This window comes from Episyrphus balteatus, chromosome 1 (genome assembly GCF_945859705.1).
Source record: "Episyrphus balteatus chromosome 1, idEpiBalt1.1, whole genome shotgun sequence".
NCBI lineage: Eukaryota > Metazoa > Arthropoda > Insecta > Diptera > Syrphidae > Episyrphus > Episyrphus balteatus.
This window is the reverse complement of record NC_079134.1, coordinates 37,261,461-37,289,147: the sequence shown is the minus strand read 5'-3', so window position 1 is coordinate 37,289,147 and position 27,687 is coordinate 37,261,461. Positions and strand designations below refer to the sequence as shown.

The 27,687-nt window shown below is 28.7% G+C and overlaps 1 protein-coding gene across 9 annotated transcripts in view; it reads left to right on the top strand.

Moving 5' to 3' along the window:
* Positions 1–21,477, top strand: part of LOC129905267 (leupaxin) — a 162,554-nt gene extending 141,077 nt beyond the window's left edge. For 3 of the 9 annotated variants that reach the window (XM_055980708.1, XM_055980705.1, XM_055980704.1), the window contains exons 7-9: positions 15,764–16,198; positions 16,275–16,505; positions 20,943–21,476. In XM_055980708.1, coding sequence (XP_055836683.1) covers positions 15,764–16,198; positions 16,275–16,505; positions 20,943–21,209 — 933 coding nt within the window. In that variant the 3' untranslated portion in view covers positions 21,210–21,476. Of the gene's footprint in view, positions 1–15,763; positions 16,199–16,274; positions 16,506–16,584; positions 17,136–20,942 lie in introns of those variants that run through there. The other 6 variants (XM_055980707.1, XM_055980706.1, XM_055980709.1 and 3 more) reach the window with 3 other exon arrangements.
* The last annotated feature ends 6,210 nt before the right edge of the window (positions 21,478–27,687 follow it).

Below are 27,687 nucleotides of genomic sequence, written 5' to 3'. Positions count from 1 at the left end.
TGCCAAAGTCAGTCTTTAAACGATAATAAATTATTAATAAATATTTTGATAACCTGTCTTAATAAATTTGTTTACAAATTAAGCTAAGTTAAAATTTTTAAAAAGCGAGAGTGTTTCATCACTCGTACGGGAATGATATTTTTTTATACAAACCATCTACATATAAATACCTTTCAAACAAAAAAAAATTTACGAAAATCGGACCAGCCAAACGCGAGTTTATCGGCCACACAGATGATGTATCTAATTTTTTCATATATTTGTTTGATCAAATGAGAGCATTTTCAAAGCCAAAAAAAAGCCTAAATACCTAGTTAAAAAAATAATAAAATAATAATTTATCAAATGTAGCCCTACAAGTATGGCAGCCCTATTCAAATAAAATAAAATGTTAACTCTAATGTTAAAGTTTTTTGAAACCAATTTAGGAAATATTTATTATTTCATTTTTTTAAGGAATTTCATAACTTAAAAAAAAAATCAGAATTTTATAACAAAAATTAATTATACAAAACTAACTTATCTTTTTTTTTTAATAAAGTCAATTTTTGCTTCTGAAGTCAACTCACAATAAATGTGGCCAACAATTTTTGAAAAATAAACTTATATTTTAATCAGAAAAAATTTAAAAAAGACAAGTTAAATTTTTGTAATATAAAATTCTGAGTTTGAGAACTTACTTAGCGTGACCAGCGCCGTAAGGCGGCTACAATCCGCTGTGGATTTGGGCCTCAACCAACAAGCTTTGCCAGCCAGCTGTATCTTAAGCTCGCTGCTTCCAGTTTCGCACGCCAAGTTGATTGAGGACCCCTTCCTCTTGGTTGCGCCACCTCAGACGAGGTCTTCCTCTACTGCGCCGTCCCTCTGAGTTTGAGAACTGTTTATCAAGAACACCTCATTCAGTTTATTTGATTTCAATTTTAAAGATTTTTGAAGTTATACTTCTTATGGGACGGTGGGTGTGAAAATTTGTTTTTTGACAAGAATGTCAAAGGGATTATGACGCGATCGCCATCTCGGAGACAATTGGGCAGCTTGAAGTCGATTTGCCAGAAAATTGCTTCTACCGCTTAAATGATTAAATAAATTAAATCTTGTCCCTCACTCCCATATAATTTTTTTGAAAAAACAAAACGGCAACACCGGCATTTTAAAAACCATAGAGGTTAAAGTATTTTAAACAATCGACGCGTTTAAAAACAGAAATTATAAAAACTGGATCTGTAATTTGCCTTAGTTATTAAATTAAAACAGAATAAAAAACGATAACAATGGAAAAAAATCCAAATTTCTTGAATTAAAACAAAATCACTAAATTGTGAAATAAATTGCTCGAAATTGTTAACATTGTCTTTAATATGCTAGTAGTAAATAACCTTTGAGCAGAATTAATAGCAATATAAACATGAAAAATGACTAAACCGTGCAAAATGCTTAAAATTATTGAAAAAACTTCCAAAAAAAATTTGTTTGAAATCGTACCGATAAATCGAAAAACTAATGATGCTAATTGACTTCTCAGATCCAAAATAGGGAGAAACAGACAATGGTTCAAACATCTAAAATTTCGACTTGCACAGTGTTATTTTTAATGCAAATAAAATATTACACATACTCCATAGTGATTCACACTGATAACAGTAGTGGTTAGAATCTTACAGTTCTTTTTGTAACGAATTTCATTTTCTCTATATACCTAACCACTATAACGCTTAAGTGCTGATATCAGCCGAATTCGAAAATAAATCTGGTAAATAAATCTAATGTTCAGATTGAAACCTGGCTATAACTCTAGTCATACGATTTGATAGTTCGATGTTAAATTGATGAAAAAACATGATTTTATCTAGTGATGGGAGCTTTCGAATGATTTGAACTATCGAATAGTTAATTCATTCATTTATTCATTTATTCATGCGAATAAAAACTATGGAATAAAAACTATCGAACAAACTATGGAATAAACTATCGAATAAAAACTATCGTATAAAATAACTATTCAAATGAAAAAACTATCGTTTAAGAAAACTATTTGAATGAAAAAACAATCGTATACAAAAAACTATTCAAATGAAAAAACTATCTCTTAAGAAAACTATTCAAGTGAAAAAAAAACTATCGCTTAAGAAAACTATTCAAATGAAAAAACTATTCGAATGAAAATAGTAACTAAATGAATGAATGATTTAAAACTATCTAATGAATGAATATTTTACAACTATCGATAGTTTGATAGTTTTTATTCGATAGTTCCCATCACTAATTTTATCCCTATGTAGGTATGTCCTTCAAACAGATCAATATCTCGGAAAATCTGTTTTCCAACACACAGAAAAAGTTCCGATGTAAGTTATTCAAATTTTATATATTTAAAATTTTCTAATAATTCGACTGTAGAAAAAAACAACTAATCTTCACAATCGTTTTGGCTTTTCTTCGACAATAAAAACATCTATATAGATTAATGATCAACACAGTGATATTAATTTAGACAGATGAAAATAATGATTCCATTATGCCTTCGTTCTAAAGTCAAAATTAAAATTTATTTATTCTTATATCGACAAAAAAAAAAATAACAAAGACAATTTGTTGTTGCACGTTAGATATATCTGGCGCTGATCTGTGTGCAATATTGTTTTAATATTTTTTTGAAAAATTAAAAATTTATACAGATTTGTTGGATGAAAGGTTACGAGTCTTTTTGTAGAAATCCCATTAAAAATGTTATACTTTGTGTTGTATATACTCGGGGTTGGGATCGTGTGCCAATTTGCACACTTGGATTTAGCTAATTTGTATTTCTAAATCTTGCTGTTAGTTATTATTATTGTTTTTTGTTTTGTTTTTAAATTATGATGATGCTTGACGAAAGGCAGACAACTTTTGCACATGTTTTGTATTAAAAGTAATAAATAAAATGATTTGTTAATGCTTTAAGCCAATGAAACATTGTGGCTGTACGGTTTTGAAATATTCGAAAGGAAATTAAAAAAAAAAGGAATATTTTGGAAATTATTAAAATTAAATTAAATAAAATCTTTTTATTTTCATCTAAATTTTCTAAATTTTCGAGATTTTTATCAAAACCAACATGCGATGATCCAGAAAATCAGTGGTTTTCGTTATGCTGTCCGTCCGTAGGTCTGCTCGGCCGTAAATTGAGCTATTACCTAAAAAAAAAAATTTCGATAGTGAAAATAGGTATCACGCTGCTGTTTTCTTGTGAAAATTTACTTTTCGTCAATTCAAAGGAAAAATTCACTAACTGCTATTGAAATCCTATGTAGTAAGTAAGTGAGTTTTTCTTAGCTTAAAAATATTATTTCCCAGTATTTTTCGATACATTAAAATTCAAAGGGCCATAAACCCTTTTTTCACCGAATTCTGTTTTTGGAATATATGAATTTTTTGCAAACATAGTGCCATTTCTTTATAAATCAGTATTTCAAAAAAATTTTACTTAATTCACTGAGGTTAGGTGTCTGCTTCAAGGGGAATTTTGAGTTTTTGTTTTAGATAAAAAATTGCGACCTGCAGATGGTCACCCGTAAAAAAAATAAGAGTTTGCGATCATTCTCAACAATGCCGTCATTTTATTATTTAAGAATTTCAATTTAGACTACTGTCTTACCTTTTGACATGCGAAATCAAACTAAAAAAAAAATTTAATTTTTCTTCTTTGTTTAATACTTTAATAATCGACAACATACACTGAGGTTAAAGTGTGGTATTTTTGTTTTATTTACCAAAGCATGAGCTTCCAAATAGTTTTTTTGGATTTTTTTATAGCGTTTTATTTAAAATAATCAACATGAGTAAAGGCATAAATTAAAAGTTTTCTTAAATCATCGCTAAATGGTATCAACTTTGCAGATAGGGCGTTACTGATTGTTCAACAATTTTTTCTTAGAATATAACCAAAAATCAATCCTTTAGTATTCCTTATCTTATTCCGCGACACTTTGTATATAGGCTTACAGTGACAACAGCTGTTTCTGTAAAGCTTTATAGGAGCAAAATTGATAGTTGGGAGCTTTAATGTTTTAAATTAAACAAAAACAAAACAAAAAATGTTCCACATACGCCACAGTGACCCATTTCGATAACAGTTTACGAAGCAATCCTTATTTTTGACATTTCTTTTCTGATTTTCAATGTTAAGCAGAGACCAGAAATAACAGTCAACCTTTATTTTCAATCGGTTTCTCTTTGAGAGAGTTACCACATTACTTTAAATTGTTTCGGTTAAGGTTTGAGATTTATTTTCAAAATTCAAAAATTAAGGTTATCGGTTGAGATTTATTTTGTATTTTTTTAAATATCTCTCAATGGTTGAGATTTTTACAAAAAAAATAAATGGAAAAGGTCAACCTTTAACCGTTTTCGCTGAAAATAAATCAAAAATGGTCAATTCAAAGGAAAATGTCGAATATGTCAAGAATGTCTTTATATTGGAAAAATAAATATGAAAAGGATGTTTTTTCTAAGTTTATGTATTAAATAATGTATGAACTAAAAAGACTCTCAAAGTTCTTTAGACCCAAGTGTTTTCCACTGTGATTTGAGTCGCTGGGACGACAAGCACAACCAATGCAATTTCGAATACTTCAGGAGACCGATGTTCTAATATCTAGGTCAAAGCGTTTAGCTTCCAGAAGCGTTTTCGCCCTCCCCACTTCAAACGGCTATGTCTCGGAATTTTGAAAAAAAAAATGAAAAAAAAATTTGATGCCAAAAGGTTGCGGGGACCCTAACCTACATTTGGGTACAACTCCCATCCCTGTAGGTGCACGCGTTCTCAAACCGGGAGAACTTAAAGGTAAAAAAAAGTTAAACCCGATTCTGAAAAAATAGGCATGATGTGGCGGTTTAACATGGAAGATGATTTTTTTTTAATCTGACAATGTGCAAAGCGTAGGCCCATGACACAAGCTATCATTTGGCATCACTCCCAAAAATTACTCTCAAGCGGTTTAGCTTCCAGGAGCGTTCAAAGATTCGGGGATTTTTCGAAAATAAAAATTTTACCCCAACTTTCAAACGCGATTTTTTCGGAATTTTGAAAAAAATCCAAAACCCGATTATACCACTACTGGGTAGCTGAGAATATAAGCTTTCATTTGGCACCTCTCCCATGTCTCTAGGAATTGATACATTTGCAGATGAGATTTATTTTTTTCTCTCAGCGATAAATCTCACTGGTTGACCGAAACATACAAAAATACAAAATAAAGGTTTCTCTCAGACCTTGACCGAAATTTTTCTTTTTTAAAAATAAAGGTTATTTTATGACCTTTATTGAAAATGGCGACAAATAAGAATTATTAGGGAACCTTTCAAAAGGTTAAGATTTATTTCTGATCTCTGATGTTAAGGTATCGAAGCAAAAACAAAAAAAAAAACAATATTTCAACATAACAATATGCATGTCACATAAATGAAACAAACAAAAAATTAATTCAAACAATTCATGCGAGAGAAGAAATTAAAATTTTTTCCAAGTAACATAATTTCCTGCGAAATCATTTAAGGTTCACTTGAAAAATTCAACTCCAATCAAATATCTTGGAGTGTTAGTACAATATTTTTATTTTTAAAGTTAAAAATAATAATACACCTTAATTATTTACTTTACATATGAATCGTTTATTTCAGAAACAGCATAAGTCCACTTTTTCCAAAAATATTTTTTTTTTTGAAATTTCTCATTTATATGTATAGAAAAAAAATTAAGTATGTCAGAACCCCCAAAAATACGAAAACTGAAAGAAAAGGGTTCAAAATATATGCAAAGATTTCACCCGGTGACATTATTTTTGACTGTTAAATACATGACTTTTTACCATTTTTAAAAAATTTTGGCAGCAATCTTGACACGCACGCCCTTTTGTTATATATCTATAAAAAAGGTAAAGAATTACTCTATCTATATCTATTAAATTCATTAATATTGTACTCAGGGTTCAAAAGTTATAGCCAGATTTCTGGCGGTGGCAGCATTTTAAACTCTTAAATTATATGACATTTTACCAGTTTTAAATTATTTTGGCAATCATCATGACACGCAAGCCTTTAAGTTATACATTTATAAAAAGGTAAAGATTTACTCTCTCTACTGCTATTTAATTTATTAAAATCGAAAGCAAGGTTCGAAAATTATAGCTAAATAAAAACAAAAGTTTTACCAAAAAAATTTCGTTTATTTAAGAAACGACATAAGTCCACCGACTTTAAAGGCTTAAAAACCCGCAAAGACCTAAAAAAAAAGTTTATATTTTATAGGTTTCTAAATGCATCTTAGGCTAGATTATAACTCGGCATACTCTAAATTTGAAGTGTTGTGGAATTTTAAGTAAATAACAGTTTTTTGTTGCTCCTGAAAAATGTATGCTCATGGACTTATGTCGTTTCTGAAATAAACGATTCATAATATACAACAGAACCAGAAACAAAATAAACTATATTCCCATACTTACTTAAACAAAAACTAAAAATTTAAAATAGCACACATCTCATTAAACAAAAGTCATTTTTTAAATTTAACATTTGACTCATTTGGCATCAATTAGCAGATTATTTGTATATAATTACTATTTGCCCTCTCCGCAAGACGAATTGTTTCGCGTGCTGGAAAAAAAATAATTCGATTATACACTGTATTCGGATTCGTTCTATTTATAAATACTTTGATTTTATTTTAATTTCAATTTTAGATATATCACTCAGTTCATAAAAATTTGTTATTTTTTTTCCAAAGCATGTTACAGGTATATTTCTACATGAGGAAACTGTATTTCAAATTAAAACAGATGCTAATCGCCGATGATGTAAATTGTAACAAGAGCTAGTCGATGTGTAAGGTTAATAAATACATCCCACCTCAAATAAAATAGAAACATTCTTCCTTTGAAAATCACCTATGAGCTATGACCTATGACCCATGTCCCTTCGAGACATTTAATTAATAGTGTTGTAATGTTTTTCATAACAAATGTAAAAACTGAAACGCATAAATTTTAATTTAAAAACAGATCAACAAAAATATGCTTATGGTAAATTGCATATTTATCAAAACAAATTTACAGACAGATAGTAATTATAAATTTTTATTATTTAAAGTTGACGTAATTTTCTAATTGTAATTTTATTTAACAATGTGCGACGTAAATAATTCTGTTTTAAATTATATTTACATACATACATATTTCAACCAACCATTCAGTCAGCAGTCAAAACTAATTAATTTTTGTTTTAAGTGAAAACATACTTAATTTTTTCAAATTTAAAATGACGTAAATGAACTTGTTGAAGAGCGCCAAATTAGATAAATATATTATTATTGTCATTATGAAATGACAATTTTCAAATAAAAAACAATAAAAGAAAGAAATTAATTGTCTTCAAGAACAATACCAACTTGATTTAATGCGTAGCATATGCTTTGATTTAAATCAATTGTGTTTTTTGCTAATAAAAAAACAGATATTTACAAATGTATACATAAATAGCAAATCAAATTAAAGAAAATTTTAAAACACAACTCATTCATTTGTTTCATAGCGATGGGTTTTCGAGTTAATTTTCTAAAATTTCTCAATACCTAAATATTATTCAATATCCCTAATTTTTCAAGCGAATGTTTCAGTTTAAGTAAGCTCTTGGGCACCTGAGTTTCTCGTAACGAAAACCTAAGCTTTTGTGTAACTTGATTAAGCATACATTTGTGACATATTTTTCATAGTCATTGTACCTGTACAAAATGAAAAAAAATATTCATTACTTTTGCCTCTAGAAGGCGCCATAATCAATATGGTGGAATGTTTTATTTTAATTTTAACTTGCTCTATAGCAGGGCAAGTATTGTCGAAAAAAAATTAGAGGTTTTAATCAAAACCAACATTACGATAATGGAGAATTCAGAAAAAGTGGGTCTCGCAATTCCGTCCGTCCGTCTGTGCGTCCAGTTGTACACAATTGCACTGCCTAAACGGGTGGTCGGATTTTCTTCAAATTTGGTACCTACAGATGATTTTTATTGAATTTCGAAAGTTGGTTTTTTTTTGTTTTTTTTTTTTTTATATCTCGTTTAGAACGTATACCTCCCATATAAAAAATACGATATTGCGAATTTCTCAAAAACGGCTGTAACGATTTTGATTAAACTTTGTATACGTAATATTTAAAGCAATGGCAATAAAACTGCTTTCTAATTTTGTCTCAAAAAAATCAAATAACACAAATTTTTTTTTTATATGAAAAAAAATTTAGTCTAAATGTCGGCTCTACCCCTACATTAACCAAATTTCTTTAAATTTAAACATTTATAGAGGCAGCTCTTATCATGTACAAGTTAACTTACATAAAAGTGCTTTGGACTGCAAGAGCAAGTACGTGCGACCCAGTCGTGCATTTTATTTATTTTCGAATTGGCATAGTAATAAAAAGATGCGCTATTTATAAACGAACAAAACTGTATACTTACAATTTTTAAATAATTTCATTTTGAGGTGCCCCAAGCTCTCTGAATTCTTAAAAAGGGGACTTTTTGACCTTTAAATTAAATGGGGAAAAATAAAGTTCAATTTATTTTTTTTTTATTCTTGTTTCACTGAGTGTGAAACTTGAAAGAATAAGTTACTTGACTTTTTTAATATATTTTTTAGAAAAAAGTCTTACGAAAAGTATGAACATCGAAATTTAAGAATTCTAGATTTTCAACTAACCGCACCTTTGTTAAGATTGAAGATTGAAATCTCAATTAAAAGTGAAGTGAAACATATTTTTTAGATGATTCAAACTCAGTTAAATATGAATTTAAAAGAAAATTTATATTCATACATACTGCCACAATCTCTCAGTAGGATTTAAATAAGGTAGTTGTACCGGCAATTTTAGGATTCGTAAAAAAATCGAGAGATAATAATCATACATTACGATCGAGGATACAGAATGATAGACAATACTGCAGGTTGTAGCCTTAACCACTCACTGAATCGATTTTCTTAAAAAATTGTATTTAAGAGCTTTTGGTGATTCCTTAGAGATATAATTTTAAGATGTTTTGGCGTTTTTAATTAAGAAAGTACTTTTGTACTCCGTACTTTTTTTGTTAAAAACGCGGCTAATATTTTAAAATTTTGTCTGTAAGAAACTGCGAAAGCCTTAAAAGTAATATTCTTCAGAGGGCAAATTGAAACTTTATTTTTAGGACCAAAATTACTAACGGTACATGCGAAAAAATGAAAAATAATGTTTTTCTCAAAAACTGATCTATGTTTTTCAACTAAAAAAAAACTAATGTACTATCGCAAACAAATCTCTACATATAAAATTAAAAAAAATATTTTTTGAACTTCTTGATTTCTCACTTTTGTTGAAATCGTTTAAGCCACTAAGCTTAACCGATTTCAACAAAATGTCATATCAGAAACGTTTTAGTAGTCGCAAAATTAATTTTTGAAAAATTTTAAAAATTTTCAAAAACATAACTTTTGGATTTATTTAAAGGACTGATAAACTTTTTTGAAATAATTGTGTTATTTCCTTTTTATTGGCATACCAATTTATTTCTGAAAAATATTTGAAATTTTTATTTATAAAAAACTAAACGGTTAAAAAAAATTTCTAAAAATTCTTTGTTATTCAAGAAATTGTGCGGTATACTTGGTTTGAAGGTTAAAACCATTTGAAAACATGTTTTTGTAATAAAAAAAAATGTATTGTAGGTATTTTTTTGAGTTTTAAATACGATTCTTAAAAAATTGAATTAAAAAACTTTAGTATTTTTCGCAACTTTTACCATATGAGCTATTACTTGCGATCAAGTTGTGCATTTGATTTTCTATTAAGTTTTGTTAAGTCGCTGCCTATAACCTAGATCGAATTCCTTACTTAAATTTACTTACCTACATTAATATGTACGGATGCGTATGTACTACACCTGGACAAATTTAAGTTTTAATTAAGTCCTTTAATTTACTAATCAATTGGAAGGTAATTTCCAAATTAAAAAATAATTTTACTGAGATCATTCTTATTATAGAAGATGAAGCTTCAAATATTCTCAATAAAAAACATAATAAATGTATATTTACTCCATCGAATATATTTTTGCGAAGATCTGCTGAAGAATAATTCATTTTTACAGTCCATTTTTCGTTTAATCTTATATATCGATTAAAGTAAAACAAAAGACCTTGGTCTACCACGCGCCCCAGAAAGTATTACAATATTAAAAAAAAAAAAATCTTTGTGTTTGCAATCTATTTTTAAAACGCACATAAAATCAATTTATTCGTTCGGCCTGTCAACAAGGTCAAAATAATTTTTCATCTAATTTTAGATTTATATTCTTGTTTTACATAATTTTATCCAGTTAAATAAGATTGTCTATAAAATCAAATAAAAAAAAAAATGTATGTTTGCAATAACGCTGTCCACGTTTCTTGCTTGCCAACTTTTTGTTTAATATAAAATAATAGAATTGTATTAGAAGAATTGTACTTTTGTAGATTTGCCTAACCATTACTTATCCGTCTACTTCAATGCCAAAATGAGGGTTACGTTTTTTACCTGTATTAACACAGCAATACAATATTTTTGAAAAATAGAAGGGTCCACTAGGACCCTTCTAGGAGAAAAAAAAAACACCTTAAAATAAGATGATGCTCACTTTAAATCCTATCTTCTTAAAACAGTAAGATTTCTTTTTAAATACAAAATGGAAACCGCTTTCACTCTGTTAAATTTGAATTGAACTTCATTTAATTTTGATGAGAATATTCATCTAAAAAAAAAACCGACTAAAAATGAAATGATTCGATATTGGATCCATGTGCAGTGCATTGCTATTAATAGTAAAAGATTTGGTAAAAATAAGGAATTCATTAAAAATAATGTGGAAATCTTCTTAATACGTCTTGGTACCTAGTTAAAAAAACTTAAACAAACTTTAAAATCTTTATCAGACTTCTTTAAATTAAAAAAAAAAAGATTTATTTTTACGTACTTGAAGTGAGCTAATAGCTTAAAACGATATAGAGAGGACTTTTTTACATTGTCACTTTTAAAATTTTACTAGAACAAAAAAAGTTGTTAAACCGGAGTGGATCACTATGGTGTATGAGTAAAATTTTTTTTTAGTTGACAAATTTTATAAATAGAAACAAAATTTCTTCCATTGACTCACTAATCAAACCTATTTAACTTGTAACGCCTTTTAATGGGCATTTGCTTATATGTATGTAACTTTGAATTTTTTTTAAGTTTTAATGGTCTCAAATACTCAAGTTTCATTTGGACAAACGACTAAACTAACTTAAATTGTTATAAAGGTAGTGCCTAATTTAAGGCCTTGTGATGATATAGAATGCGATTTCAATTATGATGCCAGAAAATATTACTTTTTAATTCAATCTTAGTTTTAAAAACATGAGTATTTTGATTCGTTGTAATGTTCCATTTTCCGAACTCATTAAACAACATAATCACTAAATTTTTCGTCTTCATTTGTACAACTCAAAGAAATACTTGTAGTCATAGGTCATACTTTTTATCATAAATTCGGACATATTGAACAATAAAACAAGCAAAAGCTTAAGAAAGTCTCCAACTTTTGAAAACATTAAATTGAAAAAACAAAAAACACAGCATTTTCTTCTGTTTTGTTTTATGATTGTTAAATTATGAAATTGTCAAGTAAATGATGGACATTTTCTTGTCTTTTTTTCATTGAAATCATTGTTTGGAATCTCCACTGATAACACACTGGTTAACAAAATTAAACATTTTTTTTGTTGCCGGAACAAAAAAATACTTTTCTGAAGGTTTTCGGTGTGCTAAACTCGAATCCGTAGTCAGAAAAAATTAATCAGCTCCCGTTTTTGAAATATTACCTTTAGAAAATGCAGTACTTCGGGCTTTATTCTTTTATATAAGGTAAATTATTTGTGCATATAAGTAACTTTTCGATATCTTTTTTACTTCCCGAGATATCCTCAGTTGTTTGCATATTTCATAAATTTTATAACGTCATTATCTCCTTTAAGATATATGAAGCCAAAGTCACTTTCCTTATTTTAAGATATCTCGGACAATAACAAAGATATCTGAAAGATTAAAAAAGTTCTTGAAAGAAGGAAAACAGTTTTTGTAGAAACCGTTACTAAATATCTTCTAACAATTTTCCTTATATTAAAGAATAAGGTCCGAATTAGTAAAAAAAAACGTTTTTTTGCATTTTCTAACGGTAATATTTCAAAAACGGGAGCTGATCAATTTTTTCTGACTTTGGATTCGAATTCAGAACACCGAAAACCGTTCACCAGTGTAATCACTTGGGTTACAAATGGACATCAAAATCTACTATGTTATAGTATAACTCCCATATCCTAGTAACAAGTCAACTGCTTTCTTTACTTTTTACATGCAGTGATATTCTACAATGATATTATTTATTAAATTCTAAATACATGTTTTCGTTCGCAAAAACTTTCAAAGTCCAAAACCTCACATCCAACATAAACAAATAGATTTTCTTTTCTTTTCAATGCACTTCCGTTTCAATAATATTTATTTTTTTCAAATTAAACTGCCACAATGCAAACAAAATGTTTAAACTCTTTCATGTTAATAGGGACCATATGCCCCTGAAAAAAATAAAATGAAGAACATAAATCTATTTGTTTTCTTTATCCAGAAATTCACAGAGATAGTCGATATTTTTATCTATCTTCAATTTGTATTTATTGGCTAGCAACACCATCACCAGTATATTAGTCTTGTTAAATCACATCAACAATTCTTTTCTGTATGTTGATTGACATATTCCATTTATAAAACTTATTTTCTTTCATTCGAAAATGCATACCTACATATTTCTTTAATTGCTCCCATCAGGTTGATAAAAAATTAATAATAATTAATTTTAAAACTAAATCATTCGATGTTTGTGACAAGTCCAGACAGTGTTGTGGACAATATCATGTCAAATAAATAAATCGCATCTTATTCTCAAATCCAAAAAAAAAAATCTATTCAAAATGATTATCCACAAGTTGTTGTTATTCTCCATATATTCATTTCTTCTCATATTGTCCACTACTATAATGGTTTAGCAGCATCTACGCAAGGGGACATTTCAAAAACGCCAGAAACAGAAACGGACATGGGAAAGAAAGAAAATTTATTTGTAAAATATACAAAATTTGCACACGGCCCGCAGTTAGTTGGCTTCTAAATTTTTCTGTGTTTTTCCCGCTTCTTCGGAAAACGCAAAATTCTTCGCCTCTTCTTCTTCTCCTTGTTGTTTTTTTTTTCTTATATTTGTTGTTAACAATTTAATAATAGGATTTCTGATTTAAAAAAAAAAAAAATATATACACTTTTTTTTGCGCTCTGATCTTTTTTCTTCCCAATCACACCCCCTCTTTGTATTTCCATGCGTGTTACCTTGTTGATCTTAATTTATATTTTTTTTCCAACAAGAAATAATAAATAACACACTTTTCCGCTTCAATTATCTTCACGTGCCCTCATCATCATCATTATTTCCATGACGAGATTTTTTGTTGTTGTGTTTTTTCTTATTTTCAAAAACAGTCTCGAACTTTTATCAAAAACCACCCAACTTTGAAACGCAAACATTTCCATAAAAGACCTCAATGTCGCCCCGCTATTTGCATTGAATTTTTCCCACCAACCACCCTCCCGAAAATTTCCGAATGTCTGCTTAAAAGTGTCATAATCGGAACAAATAAAATCCAATCCTCTGATATATCCCCTCAAACATTGAATTTATTTGTTGGTGTAGGAGGGCATCAGACAGTACAATTTTGGTCCAAAGAGTGCGAAATATAAAAGAAAAAAAAATTATAGATCATTTTCTTTTTTTGCTTCTGGTTAAGTATTAAGAGTGATCTCTCTTTGAAGATCGAAAATTCAAATAAAAGACTGAGGGGAGAGACGTCTGTTAAGACGACGGTATATACTATATAATATATATTTGCCTGTCTACAAAGAAGATGATGATGTCGGCGCGAAAAATGAATATTTTTATTTTTGGTAACACACACATAGACACATACATTTATTTATATGAAGATACACACGAAAAATTTCATTTTTCAAATTTAGCCCCCAAAGTTTTGGGATCGCACATAAAAGTGTTTTCAGTTTAAACATTTCGATCAAACGATTTGGATCGTGCTTCTAAATTTTTCATTTTTGAAGAACTTTTTTTCAAGTAAGAAAAAAGATATTATTCTTTTTGTATTTTTCATTTTCGGTTCGGTTAGAATATTTTTTGAAATTTTTTTTAAATAAAAACGTCAAAAACGGTTCCGCTGGTTTGGATTTAAATCACTTTGGATATATCTTGGACCCCGCTTTAAATAAAATCTGGAATAATATTATTCGAAGAGTATTTCTGCTGTTTATTCACAAAGGATTTCAATACTGACAGCGGATCGGAAACATTTTTCACTTTCATCATCTCAAAATCCTGACCATTTATCTACTTTGATCAAGCAGAGGAAGAACTCTTACTTTTCTAACTAACTTTTTGCATCCAAAGTCACCGAATTCTTCTTCCCTTTCTTCATTTTTGTGGCTCCATTTTTTTTTTAAAAACAAGCAACTGTTTGTTTTTTTATTCCTAAGATATTCAGTTATCGTGAAAAACCCCGTTGAAAAACTGTCCCCGGACTATTTTATGGATATTTATCATATTTTACTTTTTTTTCCATAACCTGGAACGGTTTCAATTTCTTTTTACTGGATTATAAGCCGGTTCCTGTTTCTAAGATCTCAGAGCAACGTTTCGCCTGTTGAAAGCTAATCTTTGTTGGCTTCTGCCAGAGGAAACTATCTTTTTTTTTATCATCATTCACCTTAATAACAGAAACCACAAAGTTACTGCCATAAATATCGAAATAATCCTACAAAACTTGCCGAAACCTTCACCAAATTTCCATTATAAACAATATTTTGACTCCATTTCGGATGCAAAATAATAAAATTGCACATCCATCAACAATTTTGATCTAAATCAACCAAAATGTTGCTAAATTTTATCATTTCTCCAATCTTTACTTCAAACTTATCCCGTGAACCCATTTTTTTTTTATCATAAATACTCTTATCCTAACATTTGTGACATTTTGACATTCTCCTAGTTCAGCGCAGATCCCCAGAACTTAAAATCTCAATTTTAAGAGGCTTTGATTGGTCGGATTTCATAAAAAGTTTGGTGACATTTGGTTCCGACCAATCAAAATCTCTAAAAAAAAATACAGAATGTGTTGAACCTAGCCAATGTCAAAATGTCGCTAATATCTGGATGAGAAAATTTATTACAAAAAAAGCGTTCACGGGTAGAAGAAAAACGTAAGCTTAATATAATCAGATAAATCCCTCCATTTTACCGGTACTTTCTAGCACTCACTAGCAATCACTTTTTTCTTAAACAAAAAGTCAAAATTCTACTTTTCCCCTTTCTTTTTATTTCAACCGATTCATGTTTCTGGGATCTCAGCAACCCAAAATACAATTCTTCCGTCAAATTGAGTAAAATCAATTTTGAATTCGCTTCCTCTTTCTTCTCTGAAGCAATGTTTTGAAATCTCAAAACCTTGAAATGGCTGTTTGACAAGTGCGAAACAGCTGACACTCAAGAAATACCGTTATTTTTATATCAACTCTCTCTCAATCAAAAATCATGAATCTATTTTTAACAAATTTTCATTTTTTTTTTTATTTTCAGGTCGCTTCAGGTTCAAATCATCATCAAGCTGTTGTAACAGATTACGCCAAACCAAACAAAGGCATATCCCATCTAACTCAAACCGAAATCACTGAAACTTCTACAATCGTAGAAGATCTTCACCACCATCCAACACATATAGTTGGAGGCGATAATTTAGAATCTATGCTTGGTAGTTTACAAGCAAATATGTCTCGTCAAGGTGTCAATACTGTGCAAAAAGGCTGTTGCAATGCCTGTGAAAAACCAATTGTTGGCCAAGTTATAACTGCATTGGGTAAAACTTGGCACCCAGAGCATTTTACATGCAATCATTGTAGCCAAGAATTGGGTACACGTAATTTCTTTGAACGTGAAGGCTTCCCATACTGTGAACCGGATTATCATAATTTATTTAGTCCACGTTGTGCCTATTGTAATGGTGCTATTTTGGATGTAAATACAAAAATATACATATTTTTCACTCATTTTCTATTTTTATAAAAACTAATCCCATTTTTTATTCTTTCAGAAATGTGTGACAGCATTGGACAAGACCTGGCATACAGAACATTTCTTCTGTGCCCAATGTGGTCAGCAATTTGGTGAAGATGGTTTCCATGAGCGTGATGGCAAGCCATATTGTCGTACTGACTACTATGAAATGTTTGCTCCCAAGTGCAATGGATGCAATCGTGCAATTATGGAGAATTACATCTCAGCCTTGAACTCTCAATGGCATCCAGATTGCTTTGTTTGCAGGGTAAGATATCAATATTTTCATCTTATTTCAATTTTTTTTTTATATTTTTCTTCTTTTTGTTTTTTAAAAACTTATTTAGGATTGCAAAAAAGCCGTTCGAGGCAAGTCTTTCTATGCTATGGAAGGCAAACCTGTTTGCCCATCATGTGTGGGTGTTGATGAAGAGGAATAGAATTAGTTTTGTCGTTTTTTGTCTTTCGGTGTGAATCGTATATATTGAAATACGATTTGTTTTGTCTTTTTTTTTTTTGTATGACTTCCTATTTCTCTGGCGGACACTCTTAACCAACACAGTTCCTAGATGTTAGCACCAAAATGATGAACATGACCTGACCGATTGCTTTTAAACTCTTTTATATCAGTTTTATTCTGTTTTATGTATGAAAAATTAGATTATTTAAATTTTTCTCTTGATTAATTTAAATTTAAATAAAAATCAAAAGAGATGAATTAAATAATTTTAATTTTCTCGAAAAAAAATAGAGTATTTCTGTTTATCTCTTTGTGAGCTCAATTTTGTGAGCCACAATTGAGATATAAAAAGAGTCAATTAAAGTATATCTGTGTTTTGTCATGAAATTAAAAAAAAAAAAACAAAAATTATGGTCTCTGTCCTATGCCCCTTGAAATTGTTTATTTTCTCTTTCAGCATAAAATGATACAAAAAAAAATTGGTATCATTTTTTTTTTTTTGTATTTAATTAAAAATCCAAATTTTACACTAAAACCAACAAATAATTGAAAAAAAAATGCACTAAAACTTATTGTTAGGTTATAAGAATTATATTATTATTATTAACTATTTAGGTTTTTATTATTGTTAACTTGTAAATTTATATATTTATTTATAATAAATAAAAAAAAAGAAAAAAAAAAAAAAACAAACAACAAAAAAATAAACCAAAAAAAACACACAACCACAAACAATTTTAGCTTAGGGATACAAATTTTCGGACGAATCTTCTTTTTAAAGATTTTGTCTTTGAAATTTTTTTTTGTATTTAGAGAAGGAAGTTAGGTAAAGGCTAGTCAATGCCTAATGTCCATTTGTTCTGCTAGGCAATGGCAATGTTATTATATGGCATTGTCCTTGTCCTTGGTAGGAACTAAAACAAATGGCATTGGCATTGATTGTCTTGAAGGAGGTTTATTGGAGGTCATTAACCTCGTCCTTGTTTTGTAGTTCAGTGTTAGGGAGTACCGACCTTGAGCTTGGGTTGATAAATATGTATTTAAGTGGGTTTGTTTATAGTTTATAGGGGTTATTGACCTTGATTTTTAGTTTTTTCTTGAGGTAGTTTTGTTTATATTTTAGATTTAAAGTCAAGGTCATTTGCAAATGACGAGAGGAGGTAGGTAAATGCAGAATTTTAAATAGAAAAAAAGTATATAGGTATGGGATACTGGATAAATGCCAGAATATTTTTTGTTTTGATTTATGTTTGTGGTTTAGTGTGGACAGTTTTGACACATGCAAATTCAGATAGATAGATATATTTTTTAAAGATAGGTATAGTTTAGTGCATTTTTTTTAAGTTATCAATTAAAATAGATGTGTTCTGGTGATCAAAGCTATAAGTCTAAGAGCCGGCAGCAAATATTTCTAGTATAGAGTGACTTCCTGATTTGGGGTATTATCTACTCGACCATCCTCCCTATCTTTATTATTTGGCATCATCATACGTCATCTATTCCTGTTCTCGAATATAAAAAAAAAATGTATCTCGCAAGCAATTCGGGTCCAATGAAAAATTGGAAAAGGCCGTAAATGAATAGTTTGAAAGCCTTTCAGACTCTTGGTTCCGGGAAGGAATTCTACAGTTGGATAAACGCTGGACCAAGTGTTTCTGGGTCCAAGAAGATTGTGTAGACAAATAAAACCATTTATTTTTTTTTAAAGAAAATCACTACCGATCATTGTTAGGCCGAGAACTTTTCACCTTGCTCTCGTTGGTCTCATTTTAATCCTTTGCAGCCGGCTCTTGATATATTTATCTGCAGTAGAATTTTCTAAATATTCATATCTATATTCAACATTTCAATTTGCTATTCTATCCTCAGCTTTATTTTTCTATATTCTATTTATTGGCACCTGCATAATGTTTTTGTAATATGTTTTGTTTTGTTGTATGTTCATGTAAACTTTAACTACGGATAGGGATAGCAATGCCAAAAGAACAACTAATGTAGTATTTCCTTACTATACACTATACAGTTTATGTTAGAAATGCCTCATAGTTGTGTTGAAATAAAATTATAAATCTTCTTTATTTTTATCTCTTTTTCCTGAATTCTTGATGATATCGGTGACTCTTTTAGTTTCACTGCGTAGCAAAAAAAAAAAAAACAAGTTTTAAAATTCTTTTCTCGGGACTTGTTTTATTTTGAACATAGTAAAACTTCATATTTTTCAAAGTGTATGTTTTAAATCGATGTCAAAGTAAATTTTGTGGCAATTGTCTCGAAAACGGCTTTAACTATTTTGGTAAAGAAAATATAACTATTATTTTTTGGATAAGATCATTTATTTCATGAAAATAAAAATCATTACTTTTAAACTTTTTTGTACGACTTTCTCTTAAATGACAGAATTTCCAAAATCAAAATCTTAATTTAAAAAAATTCATTTAAAAAAAATTTTATTTCGAAATATCAATTTTTTTAAAACGTGTCACTGTATTTTTTTTGAAATTTTGGTTTTAGATAATCACTCTAATAACAAATCTGAGCTATGTAATCCTGAATTTTATCCAATAATCTTATGTCAACACCAACATAAAAAATATAAAAGGTTATCTTATCTCATGGAACTAAATCCAAGACAATCTGACTTCCCTGTCTAAAAAAAAAACATTATATTTTGAAAATAAGAATCGTCATAGCAAGTTCCAGAGATGTTTAATTTTTAAACAAAAATTCATATCTTATGTCAATTGATGCCCTCTTTTTAATCGATGCTGGTTTTTTCCTCCATTTATTTTTGGGCATTAATCCTTTAAAAATAAATTTAGTGTGCCAACATCTTAAACAAAAAAAATTATTTTTAAAAATTATTTTTCTTTTCAATCCAAAAATTTACTCTGTTTTTAATTTAAATCGAATATACAGAAAAACTTTTTAATACAAAAAAATTCTCAGAAGTAAAAAAAAAAACAGTTCTATGAGATAATACCATTAATAATGACTTTCGAAAAAAAAAACATCATATTCTAGACTCTTAAAATTAAAATTGTGTTTCTCAAAAACGCCTTTCTCGTTAACGACTAACACGATTTCAACGAACATTTTTGTAATCTTATTTAAAAAATATTTCTAAAATATTAATTTTTGATTAAAAAAAATATTTTTACAAATCATGTCTTTTAATACGGGTTAATGAATTAACTTTGTTTTAATATGCGAGTTAATAATAACCCAAATTTATAGACGACTTTTTCACTTGGTTAAAAAAAAATTTTAGTTTCGAAAATTGCAATACCGCAAGCTCATTCTTGAAAAAATCATACGAAAAATAAATCAAATTCTCGTGTGACGTTTGACGAGAATTCATCGCTGTAAAACTATTTCTAAGGAAAATAGTATTGCCGACAAGATTTAACTAGAAAATTCTAAAACAATGTTTCTTTTCAGTTTTAGTGATTTCCAGACTTAATTTTTTCTAAATTTCTTACTTGTTTTAAATAAAAAGCGATAATCTGAAAAGATTTTTTAAATTGAATATTAACGAAATTTCTAAAACTATTAATTCCATGCTAGCAATCTTACATCTTCATTAAAACCCAAAAAACAAGAAGAAAAATAACTCTGTCAACCAATTCTCAGCATTTAACTTTTTTCAAAGGCAACATAAAATCAATGTTTAAGAAGTTGAAAAAAAAATTATAGCACACTTAAATGCGGAAGATTTAAATAAACTGTCTCGTAAAATCTTTGTTTCTATCAAAATAGAAATTAAATTTTTTTTTCAAAATTATTTATGTGAAAGACATGTACGAGTATTTTTTATATTTATGTTTCCTTTGCGATGTACATATGTATGTATATTATTGATTTTGGAAATATTCCAAAAGTATCATTTTCACTAAACTAAATGACGTCTATAGATATTATTCTTTTTTCCTACGTTTGAAAAATAAATTATTTATTTTAAAATATATATTATATCTTAGGGTTTGGACAATATTGTTCAAACAATATGTAATTACTTTCAACAGTCATTTATCTTTGATACAAAAAAAAAAAAAAAAATACATGACAATTTGTTTACTTGGCAAAAATTCAAAAAAATAATAGATATATGCAACTGGAAGAAACAAAAAAAATAATAACAAAGCCAAATTCATGTGATCCCTTTTGATGTTGAATTGTGTTTTAAATAAAATTTGAACCATTTGACAAATTTAAATATAATTCTTTTTTTTTTTTAATTCATTTCAGGATTGTCGTCGACCCTTCCAAGGTGGGTCATTCTTTGACCATGAAGGTCTTCCTTATTGTGAGACTCATTATCATGCGAAACGTGGTTCCCTTTGTGCTGGCTGCTCGAAACCAATTACTGGACGTTGTATTACTGCTATGTTCAAGAAATTCCATCCAGAACACTTTGTGTGTGCCTTCTGTTTGAAACAACTGAATAAGGGAACTTTCAAGGAACAAAATGAAAAACCATACTGCCATGCATGTTTTGATAAAATATTTGGTTAAAAAAATAAAATTTCAAAAAAAAAATAAAATTAAAAAAAAAATAATAATAAAATAAAAAGAATTTGAAAAAAAAAACTAAACTCATAAAACTTGATTACCTACTAAAAAAAATAATAACAATATTAAAAACCATACATATTATTCAAGTCAAAAAAATATATATACATTTATAAACATTCAATGTTAGTTGTTAGTCTTAAAAAAGGAATAATAATAAAAAAAAAACTCATGTTCTCTTTTTATTTTATTTGTATAACATAATGAACTTAATAAAAATGAAAAATTAAATAAAAAAAATATAATTAAACTTCCGATTAGTGCCAATCAAAAATAAAATTTAATCACTTTATAACTATAAACAAAACAACAAAATACTATTCATAAAATTCAAACAATATACGCATAAATTCAATTAAGGATGTGTTAGTAGAATAATTTAATTACTATTATTTTGCCTGTTACTCATTTTTATTGTATTTTGTTCTAAATCACATTCGTTGGTACTCCTTTTTATCATTTTAATCGATACATTTTTTTTTCTTGCTTAATTGATGCTTTTTGCATGTATCACACTTGTTTGTATTTTTTTTTTCCTTATAAATGTTTCCGTTCTTTTTTTTATTAATTTTGTTTTTGTAATTATACATTAATTTAAACAAAAATAAGATTTTATTTACAATTAAAAAAAAAAATACATTTATGATTTATAACTATTACGAGTATTTGCAATAAAAATTACAAAAAAATGATATTTTTACAAAAAAAAACAATATTCGTTTAAATTGAAAATAATATAAAGCTTTTTTCAGCTTTTAAGTGTCTAATAAACATATTGAAGTTTTTCAGCTGATTTATTGTATGCGACAAATAAATCGTGAATTATGAGCAACAATGAATTGTAATTTTTGTCTAAACTGAGAACAAAACAAAACAATTGCTTCTTTTTCTTAATTTTTGTTCAACAATTATTCAAAAAAACATACAAAAGTAATAAAATTTTTTTTCAGTAAACTATCCTGTCGTTGACGATTAAATAGTGGAAAAGTCTCATTAATAGAAAAATTGTCTATTAGGTACACTGCACAACAAAATTAATCTTTTTGTATTATGAATTAACCAAACAATACTTTTCCAAAGGTTTTTGGTGTGCTGAACTCGAATCTGAATTCAGAAATATTCTATCAGCTCCCGTTTTTTAAATATTACCGTTAGAAAATGCAAAAACACCTGTTTCTGAAGTTGTGTTGCAATGTGTGGGAATTTTTTGCAACACTTTTTGTGAAGGTTTGTATAATAATTGCCTTTCTTCTTTAAAAATCTGTTTTATCTTTGCGATATCTTTTTTATAATCCGAGATATTTTAATTTGAAGTTACTGCAGTTTGAAAATAACGTTATTGATAAAATAAGAAAAAACACACGTACTTAAACTTAAGATATCTCAGACAATAAAACAGATATCGGAAAGATTTATACAGATTTTCAAAGAAGAAAAACAGTTCTTATAGAAACCGTTAAAAATTATGATAAAATAAGGTAGGGGAAAGGTGCGAACAGTGAGACAGTGCAAACAGTGAGACAATCCATTTTTCTCTTTTCTGAAAATAAGCACAGTAACTCTAGTTTGGGTCAAAACGTTTATTTCCCCGTCTGCGTCTTTTAATTTTGTCCCGACTTAATTAAAGCTGTCCATTTTCCTACACCGTAAAATATCACACAAAATCAGGTGTAAGTAGTTTTTGGAGTGTTATAAAAAGAGTGTATAACACAAAAAAATCTGGTTAGTGGACAGAACTTTTTTTTACATATGTATTATATTTATATGTTCTTTCATAAAAAAATATCATGTAATTATAATTCCTTCTGGTTTTTTGTAATTTTATATTTTTCCGAAAAAGGACAAAAAGTAAACACTGAGACATTATGTAAAAGCAAACAGTGAGACATAGATTTTTTAAAAAGCAAACAGTGAGACATATAGATTTTAAAAAAATCTATTATTTTAGCATGACTTCAATATGATTTCGTAGTATTTTCTAAGATAAACCAATTTAAAAAAAGGGTGTCTCACTGTCCGCACCTCTCCCATACCTCACATCAAAGCATAACCTCAAAAACAGCCAAAACACGTTTTTTTTTTCGCAAACGGCAATATTTCAAGAACTAAGACTGATAGAATATTTCTGACTTCGTATTCGAGTTAAGCACCCTAAAAACTATTGGAAAAGTATAGTTTGGTTTATTCATAATAAAAATAGTCAAATTTTGTTGACCAGAGCTATCAGCCAAAAAACGTGTTTTTGCATTTTCTAATGGCAATATTTCAAAAACTAGAGCTGATAAAATATTTCTGACTCCAGATTCGAGTTCAGCACATCAAAAACCATTGGAAAAGTAATGTTTAGTTTTTTCATCCAAAACCTTGTTGTGCAGTGTTATCGGTCAATCGCTGCACAGTGGCTCATTTTGATTTTTTTTTTTTTTAGCAAAAATCGTATCTTCTAATCTTTTAGAAATTTATTTCGAAGGTTATGAAATTGATGAGTTTGATAAAATAATCTACCTAAAAGGGTGTTTCAGAATTTGGTGTTAAATTAAGAAGTTTAAGATAAGGTGTTTCACATTTAACATAATAGTATTTTAAATAACAACCATCAAAATTCAATTTCGAAAGTTATCCTAGAAAATTGACACACTGAGGAAAAAAGATCAATTTAATGTAACAGTGGGAACTTTACGCAACTGATTTTTTGCTTTATTTTAAGGTAAATATTATACGGACTTTTAATCTATTAAGTTTAGTTTAGTGTTTTTTTTTATTTTTTTTCTTCTTTTTAATTTAAAGTTGAATAATCATTTTTATCAAAAAACAAAACCGACTTCCATGGATCATAACTGTGTTTTTCTAATAGTTTCTATGGCCACAATTGGACGAAATTGAAATGGGACCACACCAGCTTTCCAATACAAAAAGAATTACCAAAATTGGTTCGCTCAGTCCAAAGTTATGAGGTAACAAGCATAAAAAAAAATACAGACGAATTGAATACCTCCTCCTTTTTGGAAGTTGGTAAAAAGTGTACAATTGGTGTTCCAAAAAAAAAACTTTTAAAAGTTTGGGAAAAAAGGAAAGGAAAAGTTTTTGAAAGCCTTTTTCTTAATTTCTAAAATCAAAGCTTAAAAAAGAAAAGTCACTTGTTTTACATTACATCATTAAAACTTATCAACTTTAACATCATTTTGATTTTATTGATTTGGCTTATCGTCGGTCTCATGAGAAAACCTCGTAACCTCGTAACTCCTCGTAAAATCAAAATTTTACAGGAGAGACGAAAGAGTAAACAAACAACAGAGTAGTTGGGAAGAAACGCGCTGTTTAAATTTGAATTTAAGTCTATTTAGAGTTTTGGGAATGACCCCAAATTTTCTGGGCTGCTCCGCTGACATTTTTTCTAAAGAATGGCATTCAAAAGTCATTTTTTGAAAAAAAGTGGAGTTACGAGGTTTTCTTCTGAGACCGACGTTATACATAAGTTATAAAGCCAAACCAATAATCCAATTTTTTTTCGATTAATCGAGCCGAGCTCCAAATGTTTGTTAATTCAGTGAAGTTAAAATGTTTGCATTTTAGGTCTTTTTAGGAATATTGTATAAACGTTCCATCATTTATGTTAAAGTCTAGTTTTTAGATTTTAACTTTAGACTTTATTATATAACCTATAATTATAGGTATGTACAGCTGATTTTTTAATGAAAATTCACAGAGGCGTAAACCGTGAAAATTTTAGGTTTTCCGTTAATTAATAGTATACTGCACTCACATTTAAACTAAAAAAAAAAAATGATTAAAAGGACGTTTTTGCGTTTTATTGATTCTTAAAACCTATGCGCTAATTCAAACATGCGTTTTTTTACGACATTTGATTCTACAGAAATCATATAGAAGTGCGGTGAGCCTGCGTAAATCTACTGCATCGTGTGGTGATGGTCGCTTTGGTTTTTTCAACCTTATATTTTCAGTACTTACAATTTTGAGTAGTTTAGTGAAGCTTTAATGCAATGCATAATCAAATGGCGTAAAAAAAACGCATGTGAGCAAATATGTATGCAAATTGTCGTATTCACCTCCCCAAGCTTCTTTTTTATCATTTCTTCAAATCCATTAATATGATTTCTTTTGCGAAATGTGACAGCAAAAATATTTACCTTCCTAATACAATTTTGAATATTTCACTTTTCTTGTATTCAAAATTCAAAACAGTAATGTCGTTTTCGATTGGCTCTCCGGAAGCTTCCGGAATCATTCAGAAGCCTTCTGAAAGTATTTTATTCTCACGAATATGACAGACAGAACGCTTCTCAGAATAAAAAACCTCTTCTTGAATTCAAAACAGAATTTACTCAAAATCACATATTTAAATAATAAAACGTCAAACCAAATTTTCTAGTAGAAAAGCAAAAAATATTTATTAATACAGTCAAATAAGGTGAAAAAAGGGGTAAACCTCGGAATGAATGCTAATAGAATTTTTTTTGCTCAATACCTTCGTTTTGGCATTCTATAACATACCTCAAAAGTCTAGAAAAATCTCATGTCCGCAAGTCGCGATTTCAAGGTCAAAGCACGAAATGGAGATTTTCAAAATTAGCAAAAATAGACATGGTATTATATACAAATATGATACCTACATGATTTAAAGGTATTTTTTAATGCTGATTCCAAAAAATCTAAAATCAAGGCAATCTGACGTCTCTGAAAAAAGTCTGTTTTTCATCTGTCAACCCATATTATTATAACAGTTGCAATCTTACTACCGAAAAACCCTTAAAAGTTATGGTAGAGGAACCAAATTTTGCATGAGGGTTTTCATATCCATTATCATTAAGAATCAAAACAATGCAATGAAAAAAACATATAAATCTATGAACAAATGCTATTTTTTGAGAAAGAGGGAAATTTTAAGATATGTACTAAAAAACGTCCTGGTACAATCTTGGAATTAGTGCTAATAGGCTAATTTTTTTGTTTCTATATTTGTTTGGATATTCTACAATTTATGTCAAAAATCTAAAAAAATCTCATGTCCGCAAGTCCTTTTCCAGGTTAAACTAAAGTTAGGTGTAGATTTAAAAAAAATAATAAGAAAACTTTAGATTTTTATATGTATACAACATAACCCATAGGATTTCAAGGTATTTTTAAACGCTGATTCAAACAAAGCCCACAAACAAATCAATCTGACCATCCCTGAAAAGTAATGTACCTTTTTCATGTTGATCTGACACAAATATCTGAAGTGTAGTTTTTCAATTTTTTAAAATCTGCACCTTATCTTCAAACCAGGAAAATTAGAACTTGAGGACATGAGATTTTTTTAGATTTTTGACATAAGTTGTAGAATATCCAAACAAATATAGAAAGAAAAAAATTAGCCACTAATTCTAAGATTGTACCAGGACGTTTTTTAGTGCATATCTTAAAATTTCCCTCTTTCTCAAAAAATAGCATTTGTTCATAGATTTATATGTTTTTTTCATTGCATTGTTTTGATTCTTAATGATAATGGATATGAAAACCCTCATGCAAAATTTGGTTCCTCAACCATAACTTTTAAGGGTTTTTCGGTAGTAAGATTGCAACTGTTATAATAATATGGGTTGACAGATGAAAAACAGACTTTTGCAGAGACGTCAGATTGCCTTGATTTTAGATTTTTTGGAATCAGCATTAAAAAATACCTTTAAATCATGTAGGTATCATATTTGTATATAATACCATCGTTTATTTTTGCTAATTTTGAAAATCTCCATTTCGCGCTTTGACCTTGAAATCGCGACTTGCGGACATGAGATTTTTCTAGACTTTTGAGGTATGTTATAGAATGCCAAAACGAAGGTATTGAGCAAACAAAATTTCTATTAGCTTTCATTCCGAGGCTAAACCCTTATAATCCAGTCAAATAAGGGTTTAACCTCGGAATGAATGTTAGTAGAAATTTTTTTTGCTCAATATCTTCCTTTTGCCATTCTATAACATATCTCAAAAGTCTAGAAAAATCTCATGTCCGCTTGTCGCGATTTCAAGGTCAAATCGCGAAATGGAGATTTTCAAAACTAGCAAAAATAGGCTATGGTATTATATACACATATGATACATGATTTCAAAGTATTTTTTAATGCTGATTCCAAAAAATCTAAAATCAAGACAATCTGACGTCTCTGGAAAAAGTTATACCTGTTTTTCATCTGTCAACTCATATTATTATAACAGTTGCAAACTCACTGCCGAAAAACCCTTAAAAGTTATGGTAGATGAACCAAATTTTGCATGAAGATTTTAGAATCCATCATTATTAAAAATCAAAACAATCCATTACAAAAAATATATATACCTACGAAATAATGGTATTTTTTGATGGAGCGGCAAATTTTGGGATATGCACTAAAGAAGATTCTTGTTCATCTTAGGAAAAAGTGCT